The sequence below is a fragment of the Pleuronectes platessa genome, chromosome 12, assembly GCF_947347685.1.
Source record: "Pleuronectes platessa chromosome 12, fPlePla1.1, whole genome shotgun sequence".
In the NCBI taxonomy this organism is placed as follows: Eukaryota; Metazoa; Chordata; class Actinopteri; order Pleuronectiformes; family Pleuronectidae; genus Pleuronectes; species Pleuronectes platessa.
The window spans coordinates 10,251,307-10,267,877 of record NC_070637.1 but is presented as its reverse complement, the minus strand read 5'-3'; the positions used below and the strand labels follow the sequence as shown (position 1 = coordinate 10,267,877).

General features: G+C 43.5%; 1 protein-coding gene across 1 annotated transcript; it reads right to left on the bottom strand.

The window, feature by feature from the left end:
• Positions 1-889: 889 nt before the first annotated feature.
• nid1a (nidogen 1a) lies at positions 890-14,801 on the bottom strand. Its single transcript, XM_053436951.1, has 20 exons — positions 14,392-14,801; positions 12,148-12,438; positions 11,843-12,069; positions 11,435-11,739; positions 11,175-11,315; positions 10,181-10,432; positions 9,708-9,908; positions 9,316-9,549; positions 9,002-9,139; positions 8,331-8,459; positions 7,849-7,992; positions 6,206-6,325; positions 5,550-5,777; positions 5,267-5,439; positions 4,112-4,238; positions 3,826-3,997; positions 3,159-3,316; positions 2,955-3,078; positions 2,091-2,203; positions 890-1,465 (listed from the first exon to the last, which is right to left on the bottom strand). Exons 1-20 carry the CDS (start codon positions 14,593-14,595, stop codon positions 1,335-1,337), a joined length of 3,612 nt encoding a protein of 1,203 aa, XP_053292926.1. The 5' UTR covers positions 14,596-14,801; the 3' UTR covers positions 890-1,334.
• Between the last annotated feature and the right edge of the window lie 1,770 nt (positions 14,802-16,571).

The window sequence follows — 16,571 nt, the reverse complement described above, 5'->3', positions numbered from 1 at the left end:
TTGGTGGTCAGTGCAGAGATATTCCTGACAGACAAGTTTGAGGGTCCGGACACCATGAGTCCAACAGGCGCGCTGAGCCGGTGACCCGCCCACTTACCCACACTCAGCTTCCCATTCGATAACCCGCGGATTACTCACCTCTCAATCAAAACCTGTGGCTCAGGGGACTGGTGGTGCATTTGAGGTCATTCTGTAAATCCACCAGTACGCCCAAGCCATTTGAATTGCCGGTTGGCCTTTTAAAACCATCAGAGTTGACTCAAGTTTTGTGCAGTAAAGGCATTAAGAGTAGCAACAAATATGATAGTTGCAATAATTTAAGAGGTCATATTAAATAAAAGTTAAGATACAATAGATTAACTTAATCTATCTATCAATCCATCCATCCTTCCGGCCATTCATCCATCCAGGTTTTAACATTTCGTACATAAACCACCACACACTAATTAAATGTAAATCCACAAATCCTTGTGTGTGAGTCCTGGGCTCATCTTCTTTAAATAAGAAACGTTGACTTCTTAAGCTGCAAATTTAAATTGCCAAACTCAAATTGTTAACTTATACATTTACTTCATAGTTATGTTTGGAGAAGGAATTTCGCCGTTTTTCTATGTAAAGATCCTTATATTTGCATAAGACATTTTTTGAGTAATGTAACAACATTATTAGTGGAAGTGAAAAGCATTTTGGGGGATTGTTTGTTTACTTTAAAAAAAATTTGTGTCACTAAGGTTAACAAATCTATTTCAGAATGGTCATATACTCGACCAGTATGTACCAATCCCTTTCACAACTTCTGCTGCACGGTACATATGAATTTGTAATACACTCGACTGAACACAAGGTGTCGCTATTGTCACACTAAACCCACAGACACAGCAGACCCACGTGTTAGAAAAATGTTTAATCTTTTGTTGCCCAGCATGTAAACACAGCCCACCAGTTTGTAACAGACTCTTACAGTCATATTCCACATGAATACGTCCATGAGACAACCTATGGGATCAGCCAAACATGAGATGATGTCATGCATTGCTGTTAGATGTATTTCACATTAAATTATGAGCTTTATTCTCAGTTTATGTGCACTCAAAGAAATAAGTCAACATAATAGTGTTTATATTTACAATTCTGAAAGGCAAATTTGTGATATTATAAAGGCATATGGGAAATGTAAAAAACTGTAGATAAGCATAACACTGACAAATAAAAAGGCACATTAATTTCACCTCTGGTTTACAGTGGCGTGTTGAGCAGCTATAGTTTAATAATGCTGATTGGCTTCTAATTTGCTTTCAAACAACCAAACAATGTCATCTGTGGGCCACCCCACGTCAGTACCCGCTGTCGCTCTCCACGCAGTTCACGCCCACTGCGTTGGTAGGACACTTGCAGGAGCGGCCGTTGGGAGTCGCTAAACAGAGGTGAGTGCAGCCCCCGTTGTTCACAGCACAGTAGTTTTGTCCTGGCGGAAGGAGAGAATACACAAACACTTATCAACGTCTGTGCGTTTGTATAAATCATAAGCCGCCGCAGCGAGGAACAGCAGGAAAGCCTCTTCACTATTTGCAGAAACTTGCATACTCAGAAGAGACACATAGCAAACTCCAGATGTTGGAGGCCCCCGCTCCCTCGGCTCCACATTCTCTGGCTTTATACATTCAGCCTTATCGAGAGGGGAGGATGGGGCCTGGTGCTGCACAGCAACATCACTCATCCCTCCACTAAATAATGAATACTATAGCTGCAGAATTCCTCCTGCTACATTCTCGTACAGAATCGGAACCTGAGATTTCTCTGGTTTTTCAAACCAGACTCAAAATGCTTCACGGAGGGCACAGGGGTCATGACACCGGGCTGCTGGGCCGTGAAGAGCGAATGGACTGGATTATAAATGTGACTCCAAGGCAGCCCCTCTATGTGAGCACAGGTCATCTATTTCTCAGAATGGCTCTGTACTTGGTGTCAGATGTAATACAAAGACTACTACAGACAAGAAAACGTGTTTTTGAACATGAATGAGACATTTCAAAACATTAACACACAGCACACAAGGTCTTTATGGTGAACATATGCAACTGGTTTACTACCTGAAGGACACTGGGCATAAGCTGTGGTGATCCCATATAACTTGGTCCGCTTCTGAGGCTGGAACTCGTCTGATTCCTTGCCTGTGTAGCGATCTACCGCAACCACGGCATCCCTGTTGTAAACACAATCATCACAGGGGTTTAGAAATCTGGGACCAACCCAGCTTGAGAAATGTCAGCATCCTGCCTTCCTGTGTTTTGTATAAAGTCTGTCAAGAATGAGTAAGGACTAGGGTGGGTTTCTCAGCCATAGCTGGCATAGTTTGCTGTTGAAGTGTGTCCCTCCCCCACCACCATCACCTCTCAACCTCCTCAAACAAGGCTACAGCCCTGGCGAGATCACAGGGAGGCCCCGGGTAGGTCACCAAAAGACGCTGAGGCTGAGAAATTGCAAGCAGCTGCCACTTTTTAAGATGCCTCCTCGCTCCGCGTACACACTCACACAAACAGATGCCCCAACCCCCCCCCCCCCCCGGCTGTCTTGTAGTGGCTAACATACAGAATCATGGGAAGAAAGCGCCACAGTTTCAGGGTGGGAGTGTCCGAGTCTGGGAGAACATCAAGGCCCCATACGTGAAGTGTGGGGAGCTTTCCAACCTCTAACCCACCCTCTCCTTCCTCTACCTTGACAGATTTGGACATTGCACAATTTGGACATTGCACAATCAATCATGGATTAAGGCTGAATTAACTCCTTGATACATTATCTTTGGCTCGCATTTATAAACATCAAACTCCTGCGTGTAATCATTTAAATGTTGTTTAGAGTAACGTAGGAACATTAGATATCTGTCTGAATCCTTACATTTGTGTGTAAACACCTGCGCTGAATAAACTAGTTTATGATAATACAATAAGTCAAACCTCCTCCAGTCAGTGTAGTAGATGTTCTTCCCGTAAGAAGTAATTCCGAAGGGGTACTGAATCCCCTCCAGAACCTTTCTGCGGTCACCTCGGCCAGGATGCATGCACTCCATTTTATGTGTGCCTGCAGGCGAGAGATTCCACTTAGTGCAAATCACAAGCAGACATCATTTCACACGTGAGTCATCTGTCTGAAGTCTATACCTGCGTCTGCCCAACAGAGCTGAGAGCTCTGAGAGTCGTACGTCAGGCCGTTGGGCAGGCCCAGGTCGTCTTTAACCAGCACCCTCCTGTTGGACCCGTCCATGTAAGAGGTCTCGATCTTGGGAGCGTCGCGGTTCCAGTCGGACCAGTACAGATTACTAATGCAAGAACAAATGTGGAATCAGTTCACCGAACAATAAACAACTATTATACACAAATATAAATATCTGACAGTTTTTTTTACTAAATTTGAATATAATCATGATCGTTACTCTTAAACAGGAGCCAATCAAACATTCATTAATGTCATTTGATCCTGAATGGATGAGAGAGAATGGATGCACAGACATTTACCGGAAAGTCCAAAGTGCAAACTAAATAATCTTGGAAGCAGCCACAAAAGGATTAAAGTAAAATATTAGCAAATAAATAAAAAATAAAAAGTCTGGTGAGACCATTGTCTAATTTGTGTTATGGGTTTGGGATTATTTTTCTGTTTTTGTCTGGGCTTCACATAATTTAGCAAAGTGTCCTTATTGGGACAATCCATTGATTTCAAATTGTTTTTTCATCAGTCCAACTATGAGTATGTATGAATAATGTATGTATTACGTATGTATTAATGATTAATAAAAAGAAGTTGATGAAGTGTAAAAGTTCTACAGACCCATTGGGAGGGTCAGTGATAATAGCTCGGGGGTTGACGAGATCAGAGTCTATAATGACTCGACGCTGGGTCCCGTCCAGAGAGGCGACCTCAATGCGATCCTTCACCGAATCTGTCCAGAACATAGTTCGTCCCAAGTGATCGATGGCGATACCCTCTGGACTGTGCAGATCTGTCGAGAGGTTACATGCTGTTCATGGCATTCTTTACATAAACAGTCCCAGGTTGTAAAATGGCAGAAAATGAAAAGCACCAGTAGATTGAAGGAACAGTCAACAGACGCTACCTGATCTAATGACAGCGACGGTCTCCCCCCCCTGGATGTTGGCCTTGCTGATCGAGGGAGATGTGATTTCTGTCCAGTAGACCATTTTCTCCACACAGTCATAGGCCACTCCGATGATTACCTTCTCCTGTGGAGGGGTCAACAAGCAATCTTTGAAGTGGACTTTGTTCAAACAAGAGTTGTTGAGACATGGAGCAGATGTGTTTTTTTGACATTAACGTCCAGACATAAATCCAAACAAACAGAGCCACATACCAGCTGGTTTGGAAATCAGCGTAACAAGAAATGCAGCTCGCAATTCCAAAGATGTCGGACCGATGTTAGTAATTAGTGTGAATGTCACCATGTGCCTCCAATAAAGTTCGAGCCTTGAATGGATGGAGCAGATGGGGGGGAAATTGCACAGCTAGACTGCAAATGTTACTGCCAGACAGGGAAACATAAACTCCCAACAGACTGCTACTTTTTGGATTGTTATCTGAATGACACAGTCTTTTTACAACTGGCAGCTGATTGTGTGGACATGCTAGGATCCTACAAGCATTTGAATGTCATGAACCATCATTAATACAGAAAAGTGTGTCACAGCACATACTTTAACCTTAAGGACCTTTTCATAAACACAAAAGACGATTAAACTCAGGAAGTCAGGAAGATGTTTGTAGTGAGAGGAAATATGATTCGCCGACCATTTAAACAATTTTCCTTATAAATTCTGGCAAATGGCTCAAACCATCAAACATCTTCAAATAAAATGAATCACTCAAAACCACTCAAACTGCTTGTAGAGTCTTTTCTCTAAGAGACACTGATATTAACATAATAGAGCTCATACTTCCGCTGAGGCCCAACAGTCTTTTTATGTAAACACATTTATATTTACTAGACCCAGATTGGACTAGACACGCATAAATATCATTCCCCTAAACATTACGTTTTTCATCTAGATTCATGAATTAATCTCGGGGAAATCAATGGAAATGTTAAAGTAAGTATAAAACAATTCTGTATCAACCCCCTGATCTGGATCTGCTCCAAAAAAATTCTTCCTGGCCCTATACAGAATCCTCCCACCAAGTTTCCTGGTAATCTGTCAAGTAGGTTTGTTTAAATCTGCTTTCTAACATAAACTCCTTGGCAAAGTTGAAAACTTACAGGGAGATGGAGGACAGCCTTCGCACCATCCTTTTTCATGTCATAACCCTCCAGGGGGACGTACTCTATCCTGCCGCTCTGGGCAAACAGCAGGTGGGTTCCTGAGGGCAGGGGGTGGACGTCGGGTCGAGTGGTGGGTCCGATAGGTGGTGGCCCACCATCATGGTCGATACCTACAAGAGACAAACACAGAGAAATCAAGTCCTGTCATGCTCTCTGTCTCCTCTCTCCTCCTGTGGCCTCTCGTTGTGAAGTGTTAGATACAGGTCTGTGATTTACTCACACATTGGTCTGCTGCCAGGTCCAGACCGAGACCCAAGGATCTCTTGTCCATTCTGGTCCACACACCAGCAGTACCCTGTGCTGCCATGGCACTGCATTGGTTCGTAGGCACCGTTCTCGTCACATGTGGGGATGTACTGTCCCGCGACAGGACGGGGGCCCCGTGGACCTAACTCTGTCACACTTAGGAGATTGTCTCTGTGGCTCTCGCATCGTGTTGTGGTCCTCCCTGAGGAGAAAAATACAAAAAATGAAAAGCTCCGAGCTGGTCATAATACTCTGAGTGGATAGCACTAACCCATTCCCTTTGTCTTTGGCTTTAAATTCAGCGACATAAAAACTCCTCCATGTCTTACACCTTTAAGTGCAACAAATTCCTTTTACTATGCAGAAGAAAATGGAAAAAACAGGTTCCAGCTGGCACTGTGGCTGAGGAGCTCATTTCCAAGGGAAATAGCTGTGAATGAAAATGATATGTTTTCCATTTTGTCTTATTATGTATGCAACTACATTAGGAGAACCATTACTACTACCTGTCTAAACTCCCTCAACAGATACTCTAAACTCAACACAGACTGAATGTTACAAAAACTCAATGTGAAACTCTGTAGGATGTCAGGTTAACTTGTCAGAGAGCGTCGGCACAATGACACTTACCTGGAGAGCAGGACAAGCCGTCGCCATAGTAACCCGGCCTGCACTGGCAGGTAAAGGATCCCTGGGTGTTTTGACACAAAGCCTCCTGGTGGCACCTGCCTGGCTGGCACTCGTCTATGTCTTCAAGCAGGATAAAAGAGGGTGAGTGAGGACAGAGAAGACTCACAACATGCTAAATTCATTTCTAAATGTCCAATGTGCTTTGTCCTTTTATAGTCAGGGTTCTACAGTGTGGTCTGGGGCCTCGGAGTGCAGCGCAACGAGCCAAGAATGGGAACTATGAATGAGTGCTACTGAGGCTACACACTCCCTCCACATAAGAAATGCTCATCTGCTTCTAACGGTTCACTGTTCAACCCCTGCAGATGTGTTATGCAACCGATCTCACCTCCTCCCCCAGTCCGCAGATGTTTTAATCATTTGAGCCTCAAACTCCACATGCTGGATGTGACTACTCGTGTTCAAGGACTACACAACTCACTTTGCATTTTACATACTTGACTAGCAATAGTTCATGTTACCACCAACCACGTGAATTTGGATCAAAGGTACCCCCTGGTTTCAGCAGATTTTTTGTTTGTGTTGAATGTTTCATCGTCACATGATGAGGCCGTTGCAAGGAGAGTCTGATTTTAAAACTTCTCCTTGTAAGTGAAACAAAGGATGCTCTGTCAGCCGAGATCTGAGGATGAATTTACAACAGCATTCTGTCTGACTGCCCACGGCTACAAAGAATCACATCATTTGCACAACCTCCTTGTCAGATCATGTTTTCTCTATGAGGATTAATCTGGAAACATGAATGCTGAGCTTTTTTTGGCTGACAACTCTCAAATCTCACATTTCCCATTCTCTTTGCACACACCGACATGAAGCCTGGAGTGTGCCACTGGAATATTTATATATTTTACAATGTTCAACGTTCGTGAAGTAATATACATTTGTATTAATTCATGTATTCACATTAACTAAATAATAAATATCTAATTATTCTGTCTTGTTTATCCATTTTATTCCTTCTCCCTCGGAATTAAAAAAAAACTGATCTGTTTAAGTTGAATGTGTGTAAGCAGCAACAGGAGCTCTGATTGGCTCGCTGTTTGGCCCTTTTCTGCTTAAAAGTATAAAATGAGCTACAATCCATTTTAAACACTGCACAACATTTTTTATAATAAATTAGACAAGCCTTTAAAACTGTTTTATTTGGGAACCTATATAAAAATCCAGTCATTAAAGTATCACAGGAAAACTGTCTCTAACTTTTAAAATGAATTGGTGTATTAAATGATTGTAAGTAGCAATGTAAAAGTCTATCATTGTTCCAGATGAAGAGTAAAGAAATGTTGGATATACTATCTATCTAAAGAAAGTTTTAAGTGAGAAAAAAGTGTATCTTTATGCTGCTATGAAGATAGTAGATCTGAAAGTTAATGATAACAGATGGACTATAATAAGCTAAACCACTGATATAGTCCTTGAAATCAATGATGATCACCACTGCTATGTTTACTAATTCATAATGATATACCACAAGTTCTGTATTCTAATTTGATGAAATTACTGATATTATTGTTGTGACCTTCTCATGAGGCCCTCTATTTGTCGCTTAAAGACTGAAAGTAGCTTGTGTCTCTGCGCAGTACCTTGGCAGATTCTACCATCTCCTATGAACCCAGGCAGACAGGAGCAGATGTAGGACGAGCCTCCGGTGTAGCTGCACTGAGCGCGTTCAGGAATGTCACAGGTATGGGTTCCTTCTTCGCAGGCATCAACGGGTCGCCTAACCTCTGAGGGGGAGGAGGGGAAGAGAGAAAATTGCTTATCTTGTAACCTTTTGTGCGACTTTTTCCAAGATGCTGTGCGCTGTCCTGATATGGTGTGACATTAATTTTGTTTTAAACCTAATCACACTTTCTACAAGGTTATCTGTTAAATGCTGTTACTACACCGCATCTAGTTCAAAGATGTGTATGTGTAATTACTAAGTATATATAAATGAGGTTTGTCTTGCTCACCCTGGTCCTCCTTATGTGTTAAGGCCTTTTATTACAGTTTGTGTCTTTGCAACTCAAACACCAGGAGAGATTTTCTAAAATATGCTCTGCAGCACACAAACACCACTTACCAGCACAGGTATGCCCATCGCTGCCGAACTGATATCCGTCCTCACATTCACAGCGGAAGGTCCCGGGCTGGTTGTTGCAGATGGCGTGGAAGCCACAGGTCTGAGGGTCCTCTCTGCACTCATCAATGTCTGATAAAGAGATAAGAGCCAATTATCATGTGCTAATAACATCCACAATGGGACCATGTTTGAGTTGAGAGATCTGAAGGATGGGCTTGTCAGATCAGTGTCGTTCATTATCAGATGTGGGCAGATCAGAGAGCTTGATCAGATTTCCTAATTACGAGTGTTTCAAGATTGCATCTGTCTGAAATACATCCTTCCTTGTCCTGCTGTATGTGCCGCGGAGCTTCCTGTCTGGTCTTGAACGCGATAGCTCTTTGGTCCTATAGAACACGGGCTGACGACCATGCTGGATATGTGAACCTAGTCTGGGAATATGGGACACTTTGTTTTCCATTTGGGAGTCCCTCTGCTAATTTTGCAAGATTGTGCATTTCCCCAGGAAGGAAGGCTTTACACAGTCTGGGTTAATTAAACGATGGCTCTGAACAGATGTGGAAACAGAATGATTTACTTGAAAGCAGTGAATACATTAGTGGAGAGATTCAAGAGGCTTCTACATCCGTTTAATTGCCCAAAATATGTATTTTGTCATAGGTCATTCTCACCATAACATGTGCGTCCATCACCATTGAATCCAGCGGCACACTGGCAGGTGACCTGATTTCCCTCCCCAGGTCGGCAAACAGCGTTAGTGTCACAGCCGTGTCGCCCTGTGAAACACGGATTCTCTTCCGGCTGCCCTCCTGAGAATTGAAGAAGTAGGACAGTGTTGTTACGACGCAATAAACAATTTATAATTCAACAACATCCCCAACTTTTAGTAAAACTGTCTTTTTGTCAGGATGTTATATGTTGTACTCCAGGAAGGAAGTGAGCTCAGACCAAAACAGGAAGACAAAAATAATCCCCATGACCTCACCGTTGACATCCCCGATCTTGTTGCTCATAGCAAACCGGATGAGCTCGTTATTTGCGTCATACATGACAAAGACCTGATCCACGCTCAGCATCTGGGTCGGTTTCATGTCTCTGGCAGACTCGTCGTGCTGGCAGCTCTGGAAGGTGATGGTCTGACGCCACTGGTACGTCCTGGTTTCAGTGGATCCATCTGGCAAGCTCACTTTATAGTCCCGAGTGGAGGATGAGGTGATCACTGTAGAGTAAGATTGACAGGTAAAAAAATCAAAGAGTTATCACTTAATAAGAGTTCTACTTGCAAAAGCTGAAAATGCTTGGACGCTGACATATTGAGGTTCAACAACTCAAGAGATTTGCATTGAGTAACATTTTTCAGTTTGAGCTGTAACTCACAGTTGTTGCTGTACTGGTAGATCTCTGAGTAACGCTCCATCTGCACACTGGCGCCGAGAGGCACCTCAGGGACCCGGCCTTCCAGGGTGGTGCTCACCGCCAGGTGGTCATGCTCATCGATGCCTCTGAACTCCTGCTTGATGGTCAGCTTCTCATTCCCTGGCATAAAGGTCACCTCAGCCTGCCGTGTGAACTCCCCCCCTTCAGAGGACAGAGAAGAGGTTAACTTTAAGACCCCGGCCCTGGATGAACTTTGGCTTGCCGCCATCTGTCTAAGCTGAAGTAATGTGAGGGGAATTCAGCTGGCATTCAGCCGAAACTGCAGCTGTACGGCAAACTGCGCTTGTAACAGCTCTGTGGGAAGAGATTTAGTCATCCTGAATCTTCATTTTAGTTTTTTAAGCATGTGAAACTCGAGAAAATCATAACATTATAGCTGACTGCTTGTGCAGTGGTAGAACTTTTCCCCTCACCGATAGTACTGAAGCCGTTCTTGAAGCCAGGCTGCTCCAGAGCAAAGGCCCATCCAATCACACCACCAAGGGCCGCCAAGGGTTGCAGCGAGGGCCCAAGAGTCTGTGGGATGTCACTGATGGCGACGTAGGATCGACCATCGTTTACAACGACGTACGAGTGGAGATCGTTGCCAATGAACTCCAGTGGAGAAGGAGAGTTGCCAACATACACTTTTCCGTGCACTTTACCGTTCATCCTCTGGGGCTTTCCTACAAAAACAAACCAAAACCAACAACGTTAGTCACAGAGAAAAGCAACGCAAAACCTCATGGCTGCACTCGAGAGATTTGACCCATCTGCTCGGATTAAATTCATGAGTTGTGAGGACACTTGAGCAACAGGAAGTGACTAAGACCAACAGCAGGACAGATGCTAAAAGACTTCTGAAACATCTGTCAGCTATTAAGAATTAATAAATTAAATTGTCTCTGGATAATGAAGTCTTAAAACAGTTGTTAACCTGGACAGAAGTATTTTCACACTGGTTTACTGTGTTTAACAAGTAGGCTCCTAGTTCGTGATATTAAAATGTTACATTTTTCACCACAGATTTTCAAAGAATTGCCACAAGTGATTTTTTTTTTAAAGTCAGCTAGCAAGGAAGGCTAAAATTCTAATACCGTGATATTATTGCTTCGTTGCAATGATTCATATTTCTTTAATTTATTTCACCTTTAAATTAGCACAGGATGATAACCACTTTCCTCAATGGATATAACATTGCATCACTGGGCCTAGATCCTGATGCTGCATATGTCTAATGATAAATCTAAGTCTGTCATTTTTATAAATAAAATATATAGATTAGATCTTATGTATCATTAAGCTGTGTTGAGTCCGTCATATACACACATCAAGCCTTTTAACTCAACACATTACTCTCTGGATAACGAATGACGAAGGCCGTTACAAACATTTAAAATTAAGTGATTCGATAAAACATAGACATACCCTCTGCCACACACTGTATCCCGTTGCCATAGAAGCCAGGCCTGCAGTGGCAGCAGAATCCATTAGAGTAGTCCTTGCAGTCAGAAAACTGGGAACACTTATTCCTGCTGTTCGCACATTTCCCAAGGTTATATGAGAACACTGAAAAAGGAAGGGAAAAGCCAGAACATATGATTAACAATGGATTTCAAACTTATAGTGTTCAGAGGAACGTACATTAATTCTATGTCAATATATAAGAGGAGAAAATAAAGCCTCACCATCGACATTTATATCTGTGTCGTCCACCACCACCACTTCTGGGTTCTGAGGCTGATGTGGCTGATACTGAACAGGGTGGACTTGGACCTGTCCTCCCTCCGGTTCATACGTAGGGTACTCTACTTGCTGTCCATTGGTATACACAGGCCTTCTTGCATCAGTGTCCTCTTCATGGCGATTGGGGGCCGCATAGACCGGGGCCTCAGTGGGCAGGACTGTGACCTCCCCTGGAGCCACATTGGTAAAATAGGGCGACGTACCGATCTCGTACACCCACACACCCCGCAGGCCAGAGTTGGTTTCCCTGAAAGAGTTCAAATTGTGGGTTGAATACGCTCTTACATTCACTGCTCCTGAAACATTATCAAGCCTGTACGTCCTGTGCTGACGGACACTAGTTGACTTACTCTGGTAAAGCCCTGACAGATGCCTCGTCATCAGTGGTGGTGCGGTAGTACGGTCCCTGGCTGTAGAACACGAAACCTCTGACCGAACCCTTGCTAAAGCCGGAATGCATGATCACACTGCTGTCTCCTGCAGGCGTGGAGGTAAACTGTATCCCATCCCTTGTATACAGGAAAATAGCATACGAGGTGGTCTCCAGGGACGCTATAACCAGCTGGAAGGTGTTTCTCTGTGACATAAAACATGAAGAGAAGTTATAAATGACCAGTTTCTCCTACGATCACTTGAATAATCATGTGATGCTCACCTTCTTGTCTCTGCTTGGAGGTTCCTGGGTGGCGACATCGACCCAAGTGATCACCACGGTATTGGTGGGATCGACTTCATCGTCCTCAGGGAAGGCTCTGTTGATGTGCTCGGCTGCCCGACGCAGGGCGTCAGGACTGGAGTCTTGGCGGAAGAAAACTTTCCCCACAGCGTCACTCGTGTCCAGGTCCCCTTGCAGAGCCGCAATCATGCCAAACTTTGGGGGCATTTTGCCAAGATATGTCGACTCACTTGTCGGTTGTGCTGTGGCAACAAAACCATTGGTGTTGATCTGCAATTAAGAGCTCAGGTTGGTAAGGGGGACAGCGAGGAGAGGCTGATTCTAACACTGTATGACCCGACAGAGCCAGTCCAGTCTGACCCACTTGGATCTTTATGTCAAACTCATTAGTGTAATGACCCAAGTCAGCTGCCATGTCCCACAAAAGCGCTAATGAACAAACAAGTTGCCATTTAACTCAGATTTTTCACACTTAAGGTTTAATGTGAACACATGCAAGGATCGTAAAAAAGAAAAGCTGCGTTCTGGTCAAACACACACACACACATGCGCACACATGCTGCACATGGGGCTCCTCCACTTCCTGGCCAGGGGAAAACAAGAGCACTATTCCTGGCCCATATTCCAGCGTTTCCTGTCCTTGCCCCTGACAAGCAGCCCCAGCGAACCCAGAGATTGGACACTAATGTTCATTACAGAAGCTTCCTGCCAAAATGGAAGAAAGAGCTCGGAAAATGATCAGCGATTCTGATCTCACTGACAGAGAGATCATTAATGCTGGTGAAACGTGCCAGGGCTCAGTGGAATATGAATCACACTCAGGAGGAGACAGTAAAACCTCCTGATGATGAGAAAGAAAATGTCTGGTGTGAGAAGCATTGCTGTTCCCCCACAGGGCACAGACAGCTCGTGTGAGAGAAGCCAAAATCTTTAGGCTATCTTGACTCTTGTAGAGAAAAATGTGTGGCGGCTCATAACTTGGAGGTAGTCAGCAGTGGGAAAACCCCTGTAGACTCATTATTATTACAAGGAATTAAATATTTACTCTCAACCTAAGACTCGCGTTAAATCATGACTTCTTGCGTCTGTAATTCTCCATGAGTAGATCAACTCCTTGGATGAATGATAGTGCTTAGTGAATGACAAATTATAACTCACTAATTAAAATGAACATGTAAGTTGTCTTTTAACAAACTTGTCATTTCATTAGACGGATCACATCTTGAGAAATTAAAGCCCTCGTCCTGTCCTATAGATTACTGCTTCCGTCAGCTATTAGATAAGATCGGGTAGAACTTTATTGATCCAGACATCTGGGAAAATTCAGCAGCAGGCAGGTCAGAATGAGGTAGACAAGAAAATAAAGAAATATAAGGACAATAGAATAAAAATAAGAATTTAAAGCAAAAATGAGTATGTAGATTATTATTATTATAGACTATGTTACTTTATGAAAGTACTTATAAGAAATGCAAGACTTTGGTAACTGTTGATTTCCTGCCTTTCCAGAAAAAAGCCCTTTGTACACAATTACTCTCAGATAGCATGTTATCCAAATGCAGCACAATTAAAACTCAGTTGCAGCACTTTTCTCTGAGAGAATCACGGAGAATAAAGGGCTGTTTGTCTGTCCACCACAATGGTACAGCTTTCAGCAACAAGTTGCGATTGCTTTTCCCAAGTCACTAACAAGCTCCACGTGGTAACAGGAAACAACAAATAATACACATAAGATGAATTTATTATGTTCCAGGTCCACGTTTGTATAGTTACAGTATTTTACGCAAATGCTGCAGGATGTGCACATTGTATTTGAGCCAAATGCGCATCTCTCACACTGTTATGTGACATAGACTTGTTGCTATACGTTTTGGAATGGTTTGCTAAATAAAATCCCAGCTGTACTTTGGTCTCTGTGTCAACAGTAAAACGATAACCTCAGGGGAAGCTGGAAGAATGCGCACACTACACACCACATTCCTCCAGATAGAGCAGCCTCTACGATAAATAAATCTATATTTACGAATATTCCAGATCAACAGAGACAATCATCGCCTACCAAAGATATAATTTGCAATTTTCAGGTATTGTTTAACGTTGTAACTGCTTCCACGGAATGCGCAATTACGCAAGACGGATGGACTGACCACCCTGACCAGCAAATCCCACGCTTGCGTTTGTATTGATTACTATGATAGTTTCACAAGTAACTGGTTAACTTACAAATAGGGTGTCGAAAGTGCCATCATAGAATAACACAGGCTTTTGCAGTTCAATTCGGTGCGTCTTGTCAGTCCCCGGCTCCAGTAACTGGTCCCTTGCGCTCGGACCGTAGGGGAACAGATCTCCCCTCGTTATGCCCTGCGCCGAGGCCACGAATCCCAGAAAACTCGCACAGGCGAGCCATCCTCGCTCCTGCCAACCCATTGTTCCGTGTTTTCAGCGTCGGGCGAGCGGTCCTGCTTCTTCTCCGGCCCAGGTTACAGGAGAGTGACGCACTGGATCCAGCGAGGAAAGTTCAGTCAGAGTTTGAGAGATGTGGGGCGGAGTTGAGAGGGGGCGCTGAGAAATGCTTTCGTAAAACCACCAGAGGAGAGAGAAATGAGAGGTGGGCTCCACTTAGCTTTTCCCCTCGTGTTTGTCCTAAAACAATTCCCTGAAGTGATGTGGTTTGGGCTGGAGGCTGACGTACTTTGGGGTCAACTGGACACAAGGCATCTGAAGTGAACGCGTTTGGCCCACTTTGCAAAACAGAAACACCGCCTGCCAGGAGTTATCAGGAATAGGACAAAAGTAGCCACTGAGAAGCACAGAAGTCAATTTCACATCATATCCCTTGATTTTAATTCTTCAAGCTCATTGTTGCCAATACTGTAGAAAGCAGCCAGTTTTGTTTGGAGGATAATACAGGGGCCAAGGGGTGGGAGGTCCGAGGGCCTTCAAGGGGACAACACTGGAGCTGTATTGGCTAGTTTGGATACAGGCCAAGGGGCCATCAGAGCATAGACATCACAGCATGGACCAGTTACCGGCAACAGAGCCCCATGGCCGGCTTGATCGAAACATTAAAAGGACAATATCACAGCGCACTGTACCATGCACTAATCATTTGAGGCATGCCGCTGTGGCTATCAGACTTCACTCCCGCTGGGATAATGAGGGGCATGCTGGTAACATGCTTCAACTCGGAGCTGTTTGTGCCCCGATAACGGATGGTCAGTCACCCGTCTAACATTTTGGTTCAGTTATCAACTGTTGGCCACTTTTCCATAACGTTTTAATATGGGTTTTCATAGTCCCCATTAAACATAATGATTTATGTTAAAATGATCAAAAGTGTTCAACATTGGTGAGTATGACAGGAAGCAAATCAGGGACAGGGAACACAAGGATACCATACTTAATAATACAGGCCTGTTGACCAGATACAGAGCTATCTTTAAAATCAACCAATGAGATGACGACAAAAGGTCAGAGGTCTCAACCCTGACCAGCACAACATTGTAATATTCATTGAGAAATCTCTTGTCTTGCTTTGGAAATGCTTGACAGGAGCCTCTGGAACCTAATGACAGAAAATGATATGATGCCACAGAGTATGATATAATCCACTTGTGGTGGCAATGAAGCTCGGGAAGAGGCAGCGACCTCCGACTGCTACTACAACGCAGATGTGGAGGATTCAAGAGATGAAGTTTAAAACATTGGAGCTGATATTTAAAGCCAAATGTTTAAATGTGTGTACACGTTTTCACGACGCTACAGCCACCTGTTGATGGTGAGGATCTCCAGACTGGCAGTGATGGCGCTCATGTTTAGTCCTTCAAAAATAAATCAAAAGACATAACTTTTAAGGGAACAATTGTGTCCTTGCGCTACTGGTGCTCCGACCACCACAATCTAGGAAAGAACTTTAGGGTTGTGACTTGTGATGAAGGGTCAAAAGGAGATATATTCATTTTAAACTTATCTTCAAACAAATAGGTTGAGAACCGCTGCCTTGAAGGATGACCCTTTTCTACAGTGGACACACAAAGAGCAAAGCTATGGCACCACCTATAGGTCAAATCTTAGTATTCTCCGTATGAGAGTGGGATTTACAGAACAAAGTTTATGCTTCCAAGTGGACAAATCTTTTTGATTGTAATGATTCTATTTCTTTTTCTTCAGCATCATCCTCAGGGCAAACTTTCCATTTTCAGCCCATTTACTGGTGCAAGTCTCAGATGAGTTTTTCTCCAACAGTGGTGTAATGTAATGAAGCCTCCACTGGGCCTTGATTTTGCTGCTACATGTTCTGATAAAATTCACAACATAAACAGCCAGAATTCATTTATTATCTATCTGTCATAAACATGATAGAATGGAATGTTGGAAACTGTCAAAGTCCACATTTCTCAGTC